Raw genomic sequence first — 17,326 nt, 5'->3', positions numbered from 1 at the left:
TTAATCTATTTGGTAACGTAGATTGACTCATTTTAGATATGATAATTTATTCAAGATAAAATATATTGATTAATCGTCAATATTTTCATTAATTTGATAATGTGATAATATTTTTAAAATAATTTTATTTTTTATTAATTTTAAAAATTATTATTATATAAATTATATTTTAAAAAAAATTATTTTTTTCTAAAAAAAAAAACTCTCAATCAACCACCCTAAAGCCAACGGTGCTCCTCAAGGGAGTCCAAGATCTGGGGTGCACAGTTAGATCTTGCGTTCTTTTAAAGAGATCTTGTTAAATCTAACTAATCGATGTAAAGAAATGCCATCGATCAGTTTAAGAGAAAAAAAAAATGATAAAAGAAGAAGAAAATTTTAAATATTTTACGTTTAGGTATTAATGTTATTTACATGTTTACGAATTTAAATAGTTTAAGAGTTTTTTTGTAATATTATATTTAAAATTTTTAATCAAATTAGACTTGAAATTGGTACTGTATTAGCTTGGTTCGCCTCAATTACACCCTTATTCATATTTAAAACTTAGAAAGAAATCACAATGAGAATTTACAAACTTGAAATTTAAAAAAAAAAATCCAAACTGAGTCAAATTCAAGATTTGCAATACTCCACCCAAGTAGTTTAAGAGACTATTACCTTTTTAACTTTTTTTTTAAATATTTTAAATATTATATATATGTAAATAAAATTTAATATTTATTTATATATTTTAAAATTTATATTTTAAGTTTTTATATCAAACTCAAGTGAAAGTTTAATTTTGAACATAAATTAATGATAATCAGTCTAACTCAAGTAACTGAATTATTTTTCAAGACAAGTTCGAGTCTTAAAAGATTTTTAATCGAGTTGAACTGGAGTTTTGTACCGTATCAATTCGGTTCGGTCTGACCCAACTTCATCTCTATTCTATTTCAAAACTTAATAAAAGAAATCACAATGAAAATCCTATGCACTAGGAGTATTTTTTTAAAAAAAATCCAAAACAACGCCTACGAAAGACTATAAAAAGAAGGATGCGTTTCGAGTTGTCCAGTTAAGACCTCTAACCGACGGCACTCCCGCAGTAAAGGAGCAATCTTGTAAGGAACCAAACCGTAGCGTGGAACCTCGAAAACAGAAGAGTTGTCGCGCAGCTTATCACCGTGCCACTGTGCAGCAAAAGTAGCGATCTCGAGCGCTCGAAATGGAAGCGCTAAGAGCAACATACGGAGAGGCCTCCTCCGACTCAGACTCTGAAGCCTCCTCTCCACCAACTCTTTCCACCAAATCGAAAACCCAAACAGAGCAGACACTATCTTCCCCTCTGCCTCCACCTCCTCTTTCTCTCCTTGACCCTCCTAATGCCCTTGGTAGTTCAAAGTACAATCAACTTCCAATTGTTTGCTGTTGCTAATTTTTAATTTTTTTTGTCCACCAACTATTTGTTTCTATTTCTTGACAATGCAAGGGTCTCTGGATTACCTGCAAACTGGTCAGCCCAGTAGAGTCAGAAGCTTCCCTCACGTCGAAGGCAACTATGCTTTGCACGTCTACATCCCAGGTGCCTTTGTTTCTTAAAACGAATTGTTACTTTTCTTCGTTAATGATGAATGCCTTGAGCTGCTAGACTTAAAGAGTGTTTTTGGGTTGTGTTATCTCAGTTTATATACCGTCTACATCGAAAAAAGAGATTGGTAAGTTCTTGAAGAGGGTTGCAACCTTTGTGCCCGGTCTTCATGTTGTCGACATTGATGTTCCATTGAATATTCTGTGTAAAGAGGAAGATAAACTTGAACAAGTTGCTTTGGGAAGGGAATTCCACATAAGTCTAGGAAGGACCGTTCCTATTAGAGTTCACCAGATTGACTCTATAGTAACAATACTTCGCCAGAAGCTTCAGTTTCAAAAGCGGTTAGATGTTGTTCTTTAGTTTATGCTAGTTCTATTCCTTTTTTTTTTCTTTTTTTGATAATATACTGTTTCAATTTATAAAATCTCTGTATGGGTTTTTCTTTCTCCTTTTCTGATTTCCAGGATATGGTTTTGAACTGTTCTTTAATTGCAAGTAGGTATTGGATTGATTTTAACAAATGGGAGGTTTTTGTCAATGATGATCACACACGCTCCTTTCTTTCACTTGAAGTTATTAGGGGAGGATTAGCTGAGGTAGGTGTGCTGAATTTCCTTTCTTTTTTCACTGCAATGATAATTGCATCACATATTGAGCATGCTTATGCTGTCTGATCATTCATTGTTTAGATGCGTGGACATCCCAAGAGAAAAAAAAAAAAAAAGAGATAAAGAAAGAGGACAAAAGCAAAAAAGCCATAGCATCATTGCCTATTTCATTTTGGATAGATATGCTTAGATTTTCAAGCAATGCATCTTATGTTGAAACACAAAAACTTTTTCTTTCCACTTTTTCTGGAGAGAAGTGGAAGTTTAAGTTAGATATTTGACTATAGATTCCTCTTATATTATCATTCGTAAATAAGTAATTACTTACAAGTATAAATACACGTTTTAGATTCCAGGAGATAACAGGTTATATAACTGTTTTAGTTATTTGTTGCCCTTTAAGATGTTATATACTACTATTAGTTTATTATTTACCTGTTGAGCAGGAGGACCAATGAGTCTGCACTTGGGAGCATGCTTGCATCTATTATTTTGTATTTGACTATGCTGTAAATTTGTTTTATACATTTTTATTTCTATGATTATAAAGTGAGAAGTAGTAGTTTTAAAATGGCATAAAAATTTAGAGATTGTTGCTTCAAATTGGAGAGAAAAACTCTACGGCATGTTTAGTTGTTCTGGTTGTCATACTAGTTGGGGATTTGTTCTGTTCTCACTTTCAGACAATTAAGAATTTAAGAGCTGCTTGAGTAGGATAGTTGTTGTATGTAGGCTAAAATTGGCATGCTCATCTCGCAGTTCTTTTTCCTTTTCTTCTCTATGTTTAACTGTTATTTTGTTGCCAAGGTTATGGTATTTACTTGGTTGCCATTAATTTTCAGATAACTAAGCAAATTGAGGGTGTTAATGAAGTTTACAAGCTTCACAATCTTCCTGAGTTTTATAAGGTTTGGTTGTTATGATTCATTGCCAAGTCTAATAAATACTAGTAAAATTTAGAGCAATGATCATGTATCATATATTTCGTTGATCACAGGATCCACGGCCTCATATATCCTTGGCTTGGGCACTGGGAGACCTTAGTGTTCCCCTTAAGCAAGTGGTCAAGGAAGAAACAAGGACATCCAGCTTTGGAGGTTCTTTACAGAATTGTATATGTACCAGTAAATTCGGCGGCATTGAGTGTAAAATTGGTAAGAAAACATATAAGATATGTAAATCTCCTGATGAACTATAAAATCTCTCCAACCTCTTGTGGTTAGCCTTTGTAGTTTATTTGAATTATGTTACCAGATTGAATTATTGTGAAAGTCCAGATAAAGAACCTGCTGTTAGGTCCTTATCGACCACCGTACACTTCTCTCTGCATGTTGCTAACATGTGTGTTCCTTGTGACCATACAACTTGCATCTTTCCGAAATGTCTTCCTTTGGGTTTGATCACATTGGTTATAGTACTTTATTGTTTTCTAGTGGAGAAAGCTTTGCCACCAATCTCGGTAACTTGGCCTCCTTTAACATTCTGAGCTCCTTGTTCTGTGTAATCATCTGTTGCGACTATAGTCCAACTTGGAGCTATAATGTGGCACGTAAAGGAACCATTTTGTTGTAACCGTACCACGTTGAGTAGATAAGCATAACAGAAAGCTGTCAAGTTTCTGCAAAAGCAATGAAAGATGTATACGTTGATCAGGATCTTCTGCAACAGAGTTATCGTCTTGTAAATTAATACCGTTGAGAAGTTTGGAAAGAACATAACTATATAGGCATGGATCAACACTTAAGCAGATAAAGATGATCTTCTAGAAATCTGTGTAATAGGAACAGACAAGGTCTGTATGATGTGTGGCCTTGCAGGATATCTTTGCGATGCAAGGATTCTGGAAAAGGTAATGGCGGCCATTTGCAGTAGTCTTGTTCGTTGCTTTTGTGTTGATTTTCAGCTTTTCCATTAGTTCTGCCAGAAGTAGGCCTGCTCATCTCGCTGCTGAAAGCTGTGTCATTCTTGCTTATTCTCTCTTGTTTGATTTAATACAATTTAAATACTTACAGTCTGTACACTAAAGCACAAATAGCAAAAATATGATGATGTTTAGATGCTATGACTAAAGAAGCACACTTCAGAGTAGGACAGTAGGTTAGGGATGCAAGTTGTCTGCTACTGATACAGAACATAAGGTGTTTATGGATTGGTAGGTGCACCATGAACTATTGATGACAATGGTGATATGAGAGAAATAATTGAAAGTAACACCACCAAAACTGACCATTTCGTCCTGAAGAGTGATAATAGCAAAAATCAAATAACTACATCCCAAGTTCCAAATTGGCATTTCATTTTGCTCCCGTCCACTTTTCAAGTCACTTTGTGGATAATGTCTACTACAAGATTTTTGAACAGCTTTAGTAGTTGTTTCACCAACCTAGTTAGAAGTGGTGTGATTGAAGAAAAGACTGTCGTAATTATGATGGTGAAGAGCTTTACGCTACTTGGTGCAATGCTGGCCATCGCGGTGTTGTATGTGAAAAACATTGCAATCATACAAATTTGAAGCTCAAATTGCAATGGAAATTTGCTTGTGAGGATGTTGATCATGAAAAGCGACATCGAAAAACCTATCGAGTTGAAAAGCACAAATAGTGCAAAAGCAATTCCGTTGCTGGTTCCCATGATGGAGGTCCCTGCAGAGTATGCACTAGTAATGCTGGTGCCATTGGTCTGATTTGGAGAACTATTATCTTGCCAAGTACCGCCTGGAGGGCTGAGTCCAACCTGGAACGTGGCAGTTGCCACCAAAACAGCTATCACTAATAAAGCACTGCGAGCTTCACTGGGAGGGTCTCTGCCCTTCTTAAACTTGAAATACTCCACCAAGTTATCTGTCTGCCATCGTGATCTCTGCGGTGCTCTGGGTTGGTTTATTACTTGATTATGAGATTCACAGGAAGAAGTTGGAGAGATCATAACATCTCTAGCTCTCACGGCTCCAGCATGTTGAAGAATGTCAGCTATTTCTCTGTCACCGGCTTCACTAGGAAAAATCTGTAGGACATCCAGGGCGGTAAGACCACTTTGGTTTACTGCATTTACTTCCAGCGAGCCTGAAGTAACTGTTGTTCCAGTGCCAAGTACTAATTCTATCACCTGAAACAATATTACCTATCATTCACTAACAGAAACATCATCTCATTGTCTGGTATTATACTTGTGCTAGATAGACAACATACTGACACAAAAATAGATTTTTGGTTAATTTTGGTATGCAAAAGGAAGGAATCAATGAGTCTAGGAGCATTGCCTAGAAATATTTCCCATTTTATGAACAGATGGATGTTAAAACAAGAAAAACAAAGGGGTTACAGCTTTGACAGGTGAGACAATCCAGAATCTTTCTTCCCAGCAGCGCCTTACAGTTTTACTAATGTATATACTAACTTCATCTAGAGTATTCAACTTTGTGTTTCTTATACAAGATAACATCATCTAAAGGATAAAACTGTGTGGCATTTGCAGAAAAAGTCATCACTAAATATAGGAATAGCAAATATTGAAGTAAATATGAGAAACTACTTGCCTGCCGTTGTTTTTTCCAGGTTGCTAGATGCAGAACTGTATTGCCTTGCTCATCCTTGAGATTTAAGACGTCTTCTTTCTTCATCTCTATAATCCAATCAACCATTACTTTGACTGCCTCAAACTGGCTATTCTTAGTGGCAAGGTGTAGAGCAGTCTCCCTTTGAACTGTCACACCTTCAATACACTCTGCACAACTCAAAAGCATTTCAGTGATTACGTCAATCCTCCCTATCATAGCAGCAAGATGGAGAGGAGTCTTTTTCTCTCTTCCCTCTAGGCAGCATAGTTTCCGGTCAACACTCAGCAGCTCTCTTACAACCTCAATATGCCCGTTGGCAGCAGCAATATGAAGAGGGCTAAAACCATCTTTATTTACTTCGTTGGCATACTCGGGCCTTAGTCCCAAAATCTCTCCAACAAAACCAACATGCCCTGCAGCTGAAGCAACATGTAAGGGATTTTCGCAAGAATAAATTGAGATGGTGTGCAGGATTAAAGGATTTTCCCTTAGTAACTTGTGCAAGTCCATGACGTTTCCAGTCCGAGCAGACTCAAACAACCTTATATCCATTTTGATAAGACAAAGCTTGTTTTTCTTGGAAAGGAAAACAGGTTTTATTGCCAGAAAGGAGGCATGTTTCTTTCTGCTTATGAATGATGAAGAGTCCTGGTGGAAGAAGGAATGTTAATACTTTCTTTAGTGATTATCATAACTTATTTTCGAAAGGTCTTCATGTGAACAAGCAACCAGAAGTTGACCTAGTTTATAATAATAACTTCATTATTGAAAAATTAAAGCTAGAATAATACTTTCTTGATTGTCAAGTGAACCAACTCTGGTATTCAAATGCCTTGTGAGATAGGCCAATGCTACTCTCTTTGTGATGCAAAGTTTTAATAGTTTCAAAGAACTAAGATGATCAAACAAAACAGGAACATGAATGAAGCTCATTAAGATTTCTGGCTAGCTGTAGGACACTGGTCTATGTTGTCAGAACCAGGAATGAACTACAACAGCTAAATTCTAATAAAAGAAAAGAAAAAAGATTATGCAAAAAAAAAGAACAAAATGGCAAACAGAATTGACTGATTTTATGTCCTGTACTTTTCAGGTTGCTTACCATTGTATTTTGTATATAACAAGAAATACTTAATAGAATGCTAAATTGGAAGCATGTGTAGTTAATATAATTTGATTGTATCTTACAGGGCAGTTTCAAATAAAAAGATAACAATATATTGTTGCAGTACCTAATAGGATACAACTGGGGCAAATTCATTGCTGAGAGATACAAAAACCAGAACTCAGGTAGGCTTTAGTAATATATTTTTATATAAAAGTTGCAAATGATTGACTAGAAGGGTGATACAACCTAAAATTGAATCAGTTTCTAAATACTATTCAAATTCTACTTGTATCTATTTGTCCAAGTAATAAATCTGATCATTCTTATGGTCAAACCTCTTACTTTAGTCGTTTATATATAAAAAAAGAAAACTGATCAGAATTGCTCTTTGACAAGGCAAGGAAGGCATACTAATACTAATAATATTTCTGAGTACAAACTGTAATAATAATAATAACTGCAAAACAGTTTCTAGACCTGCCAATATATTTGATAATAATAATAATAATAGCTTTTCTTTACAAGGCTTATATGATCAATCAGATAACGCTATGTAGCAATAGCATCAAGTTCTACTTCACTTTTTCTGATCACTGTTCTTTGCCTAGTGAGAAGCAAAGGAAAGTATCCAAGACCTTTTAGCCTTCATGAAATTACTGGCAATCCATTTACTTCAAAGTTCAAATGATCCTGTGGATTTTGTCGACTGTAAATTCTATAATCCACCCTATCAGTCTTTGTGTCCTCTTGCTCAAAAGTGGTGTAATTGAAGTTAAGATTACAGTGCTAATAATGACCACCAGCCTCACGTCGTCTGGTGAAATATTTATCATTGCAGTGTTGTATGAGAAAAACATGGCCAACATACACATTCCAAGCTCGAACTCCAAGGGGAATTTTCTGGTGAGGACTTTGATCATGTAAAGAGAGACCGAGAACCCTATTGAGTTGAAAATCGCAAAGACAGAAAATGAAACTCCACCAGAAGTGCCCAAAATAGACCAACCTGCAAGATGTTTCCCACTGATGGTGGCGCTATGACTATCATTTTGGTTTGGGAAATAATTATCTTGCCAGATCCCACCTGGAGGATTGAGTGCAACTTGGAAGGTTGCAGCTGCCACCAAAGTAGCTATAATTAAGAGTGTGCCGCGAGCTTCACTTGGTGAATCTCGGCCCTTCTTAAACTTGAAGTACTCCACCAACTCTTGTGGTTGTAAGTGATTAGTCTCTGAGAGGGTTCGAGAGTCCAAGGAGGCCCTTGGAGAGAGGTTTACATCCCTTGCCCTTAAAGCTCCAGCACCGCTAAGGATGTCCATGATTTCTCTATCGCCAGCTTCACTTGGGAACAACAACAGCATATCAAGGGCAGAAAGATTGCTTTGATTGGCAGCATTTACATCCAACAAGCCAGAAGTAAGCCTTTCGTTGTCAAGCAATAATTCTATGACCTGCAAGGAGGGTTAGTTTTTTAATTTCCGTCCAAGGTTGGCTAAATGAACAAGATTATCAAGGATACCAGTGCTGTTTCCAGGCATGTTTTGCCTCCCTAAAATACTAAAATTTTCAATTGTTACTTCTTTTTTCTTATTTGAACTTTGCATTAAGAATTAAAGATACCAGAAAAGATGAAATCGTGCTTACCTTTCGTTGTTTTCTCCAGGTTGCTAGGTGCAGAACCGTATTCCCCTGCTTATCTTTTACATTAAGCACATCTTCCTTCTTCAGCTCACTAATCCAATGCACTAAGACACTAACTGCTTCAACCTTGCTGCACTTAACAGCAAGGTGAAAAGCAGTCTCTCTTTGAAGAGTCACATCTTCAATACACTCAGCACAACCTGAAAGCATTTCATTTATTACATTTACCCTCCCTTTAATGGCTGCAAAATGAAAGGGAGTTTTCATGTCACGAGTTCCCTGGAGTCGGCAAAGAGAGGGATCAACTTTCATCAGCTCACTCACAATCTCCAGGTGCCCGCTGAAAGCAGCCATGTGCATGAGGCTAAAACCATCTTTGTTAACCTCTTTGGCGAAATCAGGTTTCAAATTGATAACCTTCTTAACAAAATCAAAGTGCCCAGCGGTGTAAGCTATGTGCAAGGGGTTTTCAGAAGAAAAAAGTGCAATTTGATCAAAGAGGAGGGCATTTTCTCGTAGCAATTGGTGCAAGCTGTCAATATTTCCAGTCTGAGCAGCATCAAACAATCTTATATCCATGCTGATCAGATAGAATTATGTAATATCTGATCGTTGGGAATACACAGTTATGCCTGCATATAAAGCGATTGCAGAAGTAACTTGTCCTGGAAGTAATCATTCTCTTTCTGCCACCTCCCCCAACCAAAGTAACAATTCCCGGAACGAATAATATATTATGCTCCCCAAGATCTGCCGAGAAGAAGAACTAAAATAATGGACAGATCTAGCCAGGATTTTTGCTGCTGCGGACTTGTTGACCAGTGCTAAACTAAGTTCTTAAGGCTAATGTCTACTTATTATTCTTATACGCACCAACAATCACTGATCAAACTCTGGTTAGACCAATCCAAAAATGTGTGAGTGTCACTGATTGGTTTCCAGGAATATCGAGTTAGTATCTGGAAGTTTCAGCCCAGTACTTCCAGTTTTACCCCGTTGACAAAGCATAGCAATGTTTTTGTCATCAAAGCGTAGTTGAATAGAAAAACTGTATTCAGAATACTATTGTGGGAAAGAAATTATTTATCTAGATGTTAGTTGGAACTGAATGTTTTTAATCCATTTGAAATTGCCAATTACCATTCAAACCAAGTTTTAAAAACTTAAAACACCATTGAATTGATTATCATAGACTTCACCATGATTCGAGGAACTCACCCCTCCACAAATAAGCCTTCTTGTAAATCAAGTATGCAAATTAAGAACAAAGAAAAAAAAGGCTTTCGTTGTTAAGCTAGATGAACAGTGGAATAGACAGCAACTGAGATTATTTACAGTGGGCAGAGGCAAATCCTTTGCACAATCTTTACATTTAGCATCACATATCATTTCCTCGCGTTCAAAGTCTCTTCAATAACAACGACTCCTGTGGTGGAGTACAGAGTACACATAAGGTTAGGAGAGAACCTACAGTGGGATTACAAATAAATCCCTCTATTTCAGTTATTTGCCTTAACAGGCACTGCATCATCACTAATCCCCTTGTACAATGTTCTACTACTATATTTTTAGCAAAAAAGTCTACATAAATTACAAAGAATGGATGGTTGACTGAATTTCAGAATGATATAATAGGCAACAAAAACATGCTTAGAGCCCTGGTATAGATTCAAGGTTGTATTGTTTAGGAGTTGAAGTTTCGACCTCTCGGTTGTCCTGTAGTTGTGGCTTATTCATGGCATCAAGAGTCTGCAAGTACGTGTATGAAGCTGTCCGATTAGATGAAGAGCCTGGATTGCTTATTCTGCTAGCCAGGAAGCGGCGGATTAGACCCCTAAGAAAGGGGGCCATGGTGTCTGGCTCATATTCTAGGTAGTACATGATTCCTCCCATGCATGCACAAAATAAGGCCACCTGTGACAGATTGGAAGCATTAATTCAGAAGCCAAATTTAGAAGAAAAATAACCAACTCAGTTAATTGCATAATGATGCAGTAGACAAAGGAAACCATCTTTCTGTCTCAATTATATGTGCAACACTTAGATAAATCATGGATTTACAGGAGCACATAGCATAGACAAACATAGTCTCAATAAGTCTCCATTAAAATTCATAGCTGGGAAGTACTTTCTAAGTAACAATAGCACATTGTAGCGTAGCCACCTAATTCATGCCAACAAAATTCATGACCTTTTGACATAAGGACCCAAACCAAGGCGACTAGCCCCAGAAATATTAAGAACAAAGCTGGTTATCTATCTCTAACCATGGACACAATTTTCACTTAGACCAACAAAGAAGCTCTCATGAGAAAGAAAATTAAAGCAATACCTCAGCATTTTTAATATCAGGAAGCAGGTGCCGGTTTACTAAAATATACCATAATGATTCTCCTGCTCGCGGAAGAACATATAGAGCAAGTTCACTGCGTCTGGTTTTTTTCTCCAGTAATACAGAAAGAGCTGCTATAGCACCAGCAACCCAATATACCAGCTTATGGTCTTTTGATGCAATCTTTCTATGCATGCATATAACCCCCTTGCATTGCACAAGAAAAATATTCAAGAACATATTCATACAGATTTTAACAACAGAAAAAGGTGAATGAGAACTGAGAAACCAGCTACCTGAAAAATTCCAACAAATGCAGACAAGAAAGTTGTTGATCGAACAGCACCTTTAACAGCAAGCCAAAAGGTACGAGCAGGGGTATCCATAAACTAGAAGTGCATCATGATGATGCAAAACAAACAAAAAAGAAAAAGGATCAATTCGAAATTGATACTAATTGTCATGCCATTGGCAGATAGCCAGAATATATAATTGCTGCTCAAATGGACCAAAAGAAACCCGCAAAACCAACTAAAAGAAATTTTGTCTCAATTACAAAAGGACATAACTGTCAATCGATTCTTTTTCCTCCAGGCATAAGTAGTTTTACTCAGCTACAGGAAGACAAACTTAATAATAAAAACCTATCATTCCCATTCCACTCTCCCAACATTATTAATGCAGCATTTACTAAACCGGGTTCACTATTTTATTTTACAAAAACATGTTTCAATTTTGGTAAAGCATATGCAAAAAAAGGCAAGCTCGTTTGGACCTTTTATAGAGCGCAAAATGCATTAAGACCATTATTCTTCTTGTCTGCTTATTTCTTATAACCAGAAGCATATGACAGGAAAGTTAGAATGCAAAACCAACGCCAATGTCTCTCCACACACACAGATGCCGAAAAGAAAACCAATATGTTACGCAATATGTACCTTTTGTAGGTGCAGAACAACAAATGGCACAAATGTCAAAGAGAAGTATAGCGGAAATGTTTTCCTAAATGTAGCCGAAGCTGCATTAGCATTGTGAGCTAGACAAGAATTTGTGTCTGGATGAATAACAGAACAAGGAATAATAGAAGGGAACTCTTCCAACTTCACATTATTGGACTTCCCTCGGCGATATAAGTAGGCGGATATAGATGCAACATCCACTGGACTACCTCTACAGTTCTCCCTTACAGCCTTGTATACAGGAGCTGCAACAGGACCAGTCTTCTGAATAAAATCCTGATATGATTTTGGCAAGCTCTCGGGACGCATTACAAAGGCATACATAACCTGTTATGAGCATTAGTAAAATGGATGAAGTAAAAACAAATGTTGATGATGAAAAAGACATCAATCTAACACTAGTAAGTGAACAGCAGATACGAAACCACAAGAAATTTTTGAATCATTTGTAGACCTCAGAAGCAAACTCCAATTTGTTAGAAAATAGCAACCTTCAACTAAATAATAAATTTTTAAATGGAAAAAGTGGAAACAAATAAGTGGAGGTAAAATTCAATATGCCACAGGAACAGAATATAATTAGTTACATTTCCAGAACATCGCAAATAAAAGAGTAATATCTTGTATTATTTATGCCTAAAATTTAGCCTAAGCTACTCTTTGACACCTTTTACTCACCAAACTATGCAATTTCTAGTGTTATGAAAGTTCCACTATCATCAGTTCATCTAAAGAGATAAAATAACAAGTTCAAAAGTATAAAGTAAACATCTAGTCACGAAATCAATATGAGCATAGTATTACCTGGGCACATGCTAAAGCAAAGAGCAAAGAGTCGCCATGCCTCCAATGGCTTCCCCATAAGTGAAACTTATTTTTTGACTTTGCAGAATTATAAGCACACTGAGAGTAAAACACAATATTAGACTGTGAATTGGAAAACTAGTTTCCACAATTTCAGATAGCTTTGCAAATTTACTAATTTAGAATGCATTCATGTACCTGGGCTACTCTAGCCAAAAGATACAGTGCAAGTGTACGCCTTCGGTTTGAATCATCTAAAGCCAAAACAGACAAACCCGCAATTGAACCTGCTAAAATTCTGTTCCATCACCACCTCAAACAATGTCAAAAATAAGGAGTAGGCTCTAGCATGCATAAAAAATTTTCAACTATTCAACTAATCATATAACATAAACCAAACAATGAGAAGCATCTATAGGGGAAAAAAAAAAAAAGCAAAGTCTTTATGTAGCAAACTTACGCGTTCACTGGTGTCTCTTTCTTTCTCAGCTTTCTTAGTAAACATCTAAGCGCATGGTATGATCCTGTGAAGCCACCAAAAAGTAAACCAACACGGCATGCTTCTTCTCTTACTATCAAATCTTTCTCAGAGACAAGTTGCTGAAAAACAAAATTCAAACATTAAACATCTGCTAATATCACATTTCTTCATATTCTTAAGTGATAATTCCTTGCAAAGCCAAATAATAAAACCCAAAATCCCAGAAAATTTGCCCAAAACCCATCTAATTTCATCTTACTTTATTAGCCTCAAATTTGATCCTTTCTTTCTTCTTCTCTTTTTTTTTTTTAAAGGAGTTCCTTTTTTTCAACTCATTAGGAAAATGACAGTAACAAAGTCCACACTTTTAAACAGTTCAGGTCACATAATCATACATCAAAACCATCTAATCAACTATTTTATAAAAAAATAAATTAGGAAAAAAATACAAATTCAGTTCCAAAAACATTTCACAATTTACAAAACAACCAATTCAAAGCAAAACATTTTATAAAACTGCCATAAAAAAACTCTAACCTTGAGATCAAGAAGCGAAGAATAAGACTGTCTTCTGGCTAGCTTAAAAGCGCGAAGAAGAATCCCGATGCCCACTCTAACACCATAAGAAAGGAGAAAGCTTTGGCAAAGATTACCAATGGCGTTGGCCACGCAGGAGTCGTCAGCGTGGTCGCATGGCGGGTGTTGGCCACTCGCCGCCGTCCTCTGACGTCTCTGGAGCTCCTCTATGGCCTCCCTCAATCGCTCCTCCGCCTCCAGCAGTCGCCGCTCCGCCTCCGCGCTGTCCGCCAACAGCCGCGCGGAGGAATTCGGGTTTTTGGGGAGAGCCGGCATTTTGGATTCGATGTCGCCGTTGTTTGACTGTTTCTATTGGCATCTGAAACTTGAAGGACAAAAAGAAAGGGAGAAGCGAGGAGGACAGGAGATACATATATTATATATTTATAGAAGGCACTGATACTGTGAAGTCATCAAAATTCAACATCTCATTAACGAAGTAAAAAAAAATTAAAAAATTTAATAATAAATATTAAAAAAACTATTAATTAATTAATTAAAAAATAAAATATTTTTCTCCCAATCACAGTCACGTTTTTTTGCCCTTTTCAGTTTCTTTTTCTTTTTCCTTTTTGAGTTTCTTTGTTAAGCTTTCCCTTACTCTTACCAAAAAATGATTTCAGAGACGGAGAGGCATGAACTAACTGGCAATTGCTCATACGATTAGTTTAATATCCTATTACTTATCCATCCGATCACTGCTCCCAAGATCGAGTTGCCTGAACTCGACGGCAAGACTTCGAAGGTGAAATTTGATTTGTTTTTTCTTTTCTGTTGATTGCTTGGTTTGGTATTTATTTTTTGTTGTTTTTTTCTTTTAGTAGATGTATAGAGGATGGAAGATGTGATTAACCGTGCAATTAAGCCACTTTGGGGCAAAAAATTAGTATGCCAAATTTTAAGTTTTATTGCGGGTGGACAAATGGGTAGATTGGGTGATTTGGTCCACCATAGTTAAGCATCAACTGGATTAATTATTTTTAAAATATTGATCAAAATCGATCAAATATAATAAAAGATCAAATCGATCAAATATAGAATTGATTTAGTTAGTCTAGTTTTGAACCAATTGATCAAAATTTTATCTATTTTTTTAACAAATTATAATATTAAAATTTATAAACTTTATCCATAATTATATATATGAAATTAATTATATAACTTATATGTTATAATGTTTTATATCAAAGTTTGTATAAATAATAATTAATTATAAACAATATGTTATAAAATCTAAGATAATAACTAATAAACTTATTAAGCATAATTATACAAATAAAGTTTATTATAAGTTATAGTAATGCTTATGTATAAATTAATATATATACTATATGACTTTATTATATATATAATTAATGACATAACTTATATGTTATAATGTTTTATATCAAAGTTTATATAAATAATAACTAATTATAAATAATATGTTATAAAATCTAAAATGATAACTAATAAAGTTATTAAATATAATCATATAAATAAAGTTTATTATAAATTATAGTAATGCTTAAGTATATGTATATATAATATATTTATACAATTATATATATATTCATATAATTTTATATTACGAAACATTACTAAAGTGTAATAATTATAATATATTAATATGTAAGATATTTATTATCATATATTATAATATTAACATATAACTTATATCATTTAAAATATATAACTTATAATTTCATATTAATATAAATTTATAAATAAATAAATATATATAACTAATATTAAAATACTATGATTATAATTTATATACTTACTTATAATACCTTAATATATTTTAAATAGATTATTAATTAAATTTACTATCAATTCTTCTTAATGTATAAAAAAAATTATATATATGATTATATATATAAATATATAAATATATAAAAAATTAGTTTAGCTTTTTAGGTGGATTGGTTCAAAAATTTTAAAATCGAGAACTGATTAAAAAACCAATTGGATCAAATATTTTAAAATCAATTGATCCAATAGACCAATTAGATAAAACTATTTTACTCAAATTATATTTAATTTGGGTAAGTAATTGGTTTGAATTAGTTTTGCTGACCACAAGGTTTCATTTTATTTATTAATGTTGGTGGTTTGAATTCGATTTGTTGAATTTTATGTTTTCATGGTTATGTCACTATCAAGGAAATTAGGGATTTAGATAGAAGAAGAAGTTAACTTGGTATTTATGTGCTTGTGTTTGCAATTACTGATCTAACGGTTGGGTTTGATGGGAAATAGCGGTTGTGTAAAATCTGACCTTTGATCAAATAGAGGAAGTTTACATGAAATTAACGTGAAAGTAATCATAATATTTGTTGGAAGAATTTCATTTTAAGCACACCAATCATCTTTGAGTTATTGCCTAATGTTCAATTTCATTTCAGTGCATTAAATATTAATTTTTTATAATAATATATGTGCAATAAATAAAGAGTTTTTTTTTCAGTTTAAAAGTTTATTATTTCTATTTTGTATTTTTTTGGTTTTCCTTCTATTATTTTTATTTTGTGTTGGTTTGGTTGCTTTGTGTTTTGGGAATTTTGTTGGCCAATTGGAACAAAATGTCATCTACTTTTGTAGCTTTGCTTTACCACATTTAGAAATAAATTATAAAATATCTAAACAAGTTTCATCCATCTCTTCATATTTTAACCTGAGTGAACAAAATTCCTCCTAAAAAGGTGTATCATATTTAATTTGTATTTATAAAATTGGTTGAATATCCTGTCCACTCGAGAAGGGAAAATCAACACATTTGGATGAGTTTTCTTGGATACACAAGTCTCGGTTTAAGGGTAAGTCTTTGCTGTCACGAAGACATTGCTTCCGTAATTTGTAAAACATTGCCTTGTCTCACTCATGGTAGCTGTGCTGAACCGTGGGACCATAAAACTGGGGTGAGCAATGAGTTCAGGACAACCTATGAGTTGTCCGAACCCAATGTGTTTGGACGGACTTTACTTTAGAGTCACCCTTTGATTTGATGAGCAGCTAATATATGATTGTTTTAATTATATATATAAGAATTTAAAAATTATAAAATTTAAGATAGATTTTAAACCATATTACATCAATTGATCTTAAAAATTATAAATCAATTGATGATTTAAAATTTTCAAAATGGACCTTACATGATCTTAGATCATACTCACTTTTGCATAAAACCAACTTTTATGTTTCCGTAACTGAATTTTTTCTATTTTAGACACTCTCTTCATAAATATAGTTGCATTTAAGGATGTTGCGTGGAACAATTGCGATACATCCAAGATATATTTGTTATTGCAAGTAGACTAGTAGAATAGATTAACTATATTAAAAAATAAAACGTTTTTGCCTTGTTTTTGTTTTTAACAAATTTAGTGCAATTTTTAATTATGCAATTCTTACATTATGAAATCTGAAAGATTCTAAAAGCGTTATATATTATGTATCAACAGGTCATTAAATAATGGCATTTAGAGGCAGGTTCCGCTTGAGCTCAAAGCTCTTTAATGGCTTCCTTTTTACCTTGCGTTTAACAGTTACGCATGCAATCCACGCTTATATCATTATATTCTCATCTCATCAACATTAACGTGGATGCTAAGGTTCTTAAAAGATCATTAATAACTCTTTAAATGGAGTAGTTGACTGTTAAAATCATGCTACTTCTATTAGAACCATATACTACTGCAATTGT

At 34.5% G+C, this 17,326-nt stretch overlaps 4 protein-coding genes across 5 annotated transcripts; 1 reads left to right on the top strand and 3 right to left on the bottom strand.

The window, feature by feature from the left end:
• The first annotated feature begins 971 nt into the window (after nucleotides 1-971).
• Nucleotides 972-3,565, top strand: LOC18605257 (U6 snRNA phosphodiesterase-like protein). 2 transcript variants are annotated; one of them, XM_018116868.2, is made up of 6 exons: nucleotides 972-1,376; nucleotides 1,475-1,567; nucleotides 1,668-1,917; nucleotides 2,076-2,172; nucleotides 3,027-3,092; nucleotides 3,182-3,565. In XM_018116868.2, the coding sequence occupies exons 1-6, from the start codon at nucleotides 1,211-1,213 to the stop codon at nucleotides 3,380-3,382; spliced, it is 873 nt and encodes a 290-aa protein (XP_017972357.2). In that variant the 5' UTR covers nucleotides 972-1,210; the 3' UTR covers nucleotides 3,383-3,565. The 2 variants fall into 2 exon arrangements, with proteins under 2 accessions (XP_017972357.2, XP_088660378.1); XM_088804252.1 differs by having other exon boundaries at nucleotides 1,233-1,386.
• Nucleotides 3,566-4,362: 797 nt separating this feature from the next.
• Nucleotides 4,363-6,350, bottom strand: LOC18605256 (ankyrin repeat-containing protein BDA1-like). Its single transcript, XM_018117098.2, has 2 exons — nucleotides 5,720-6,350; nucleotides 4,363-5,289 (listed from the first exon to the last, which is right to left on the bottom strand). The coding sequence occupies exons 1-2, from the start codon at nucleotides 6,290-6,292 to the stop codon at nucleotides 4,501-4,503; spliced, it is 1,362 nt and encodes a 453-aa protein (XP_017972587.2). The 5' UTR covers nucleotides 6,293-6,350; the 3' UTR covers nucleotides 4,363-4,500.
• Nucleotides 6,351-7,364: 1,014 nt separating this feature from the next.
• On the bottom strand, nucleotides 7,365-9,298 carry LOC18605255 (ankyrin repeat-containing protein BDA1-like). The gene is made up of 2 exons (XM_007038167.3): nucleotides 8,493-9,298; nucleotides 7,365-8,299 (listed from the first exon to the last, which is right to left on the bottom strand). The coding sequence occupies exons 1-2, from the start codon at nucleotides 9,066-9,068 to the stop codon at nucleotides 7,529-7,531; spliced, it is 1,347 nt and encodes a 448-aa protein (XP_007038229.2). The 5' UTR covers nucleotides 9,069-9,298; the 3' UTR covers nucleotides 7,365-7,528.
• Nucleotides 9,299-9,826: 528 nt separating this feature from the next.
• Nucleotides 9,827-14,456, bottom strand: LOC18605254 (Mitochondrial import inner membrane translocase subunit Tim17/Tim22/Tim23 family protein). Its single transcript, XM_007038164.3, has 9 exons — nucleotides 14,249-14,456; nucleotides 13,603-13,966; nucleotides 13,045-13,184; nucleotides 12,783-12,882; nucleotides 12,585-12,683; nucleotides 11,760-12,107; nucleotides 11,118-11,210; nucleotides 10,822-11,028; nucleotides 9,827-10,403 (listed from the first exon to the last, which is right to left on the bottom strand). Exons 2-9 carry the CDS (start codon nucleotides 13,915-13,917, stop codon nucleotides 10,140-10,142), a joined length of 1,566 nt encoding a protein of 521 aa, XP_007038226.3. The 5' UTR covers nucleotides 13,918-13,966; nucleotides 14,249-14,456; the 3' UTR covers nucleotides 9,827-10,139.
• Between the last annotated feature and the right edge of the window lie 2,870 nt (nucleotides 14,457-17,326).

Source organism: Theobroma cacao, chromosome 3 (genome assembly GCF_053813885.1).
Source record: "Theobroma cacao isolate CCN51 chromosome 3, ASM5381388v1, whole genome shotgun sequence".
NCBI lineage: Eukaryota > Viridiplantae > Streptophyta > Magnoliopsida > Malvales > Malvaceae > Theobroma > Theobroma cacao.
Note: the sequence above shows the minus strand (reverse complement) of the source record. Positions and strands in the feature narration are given on the sequence as shown.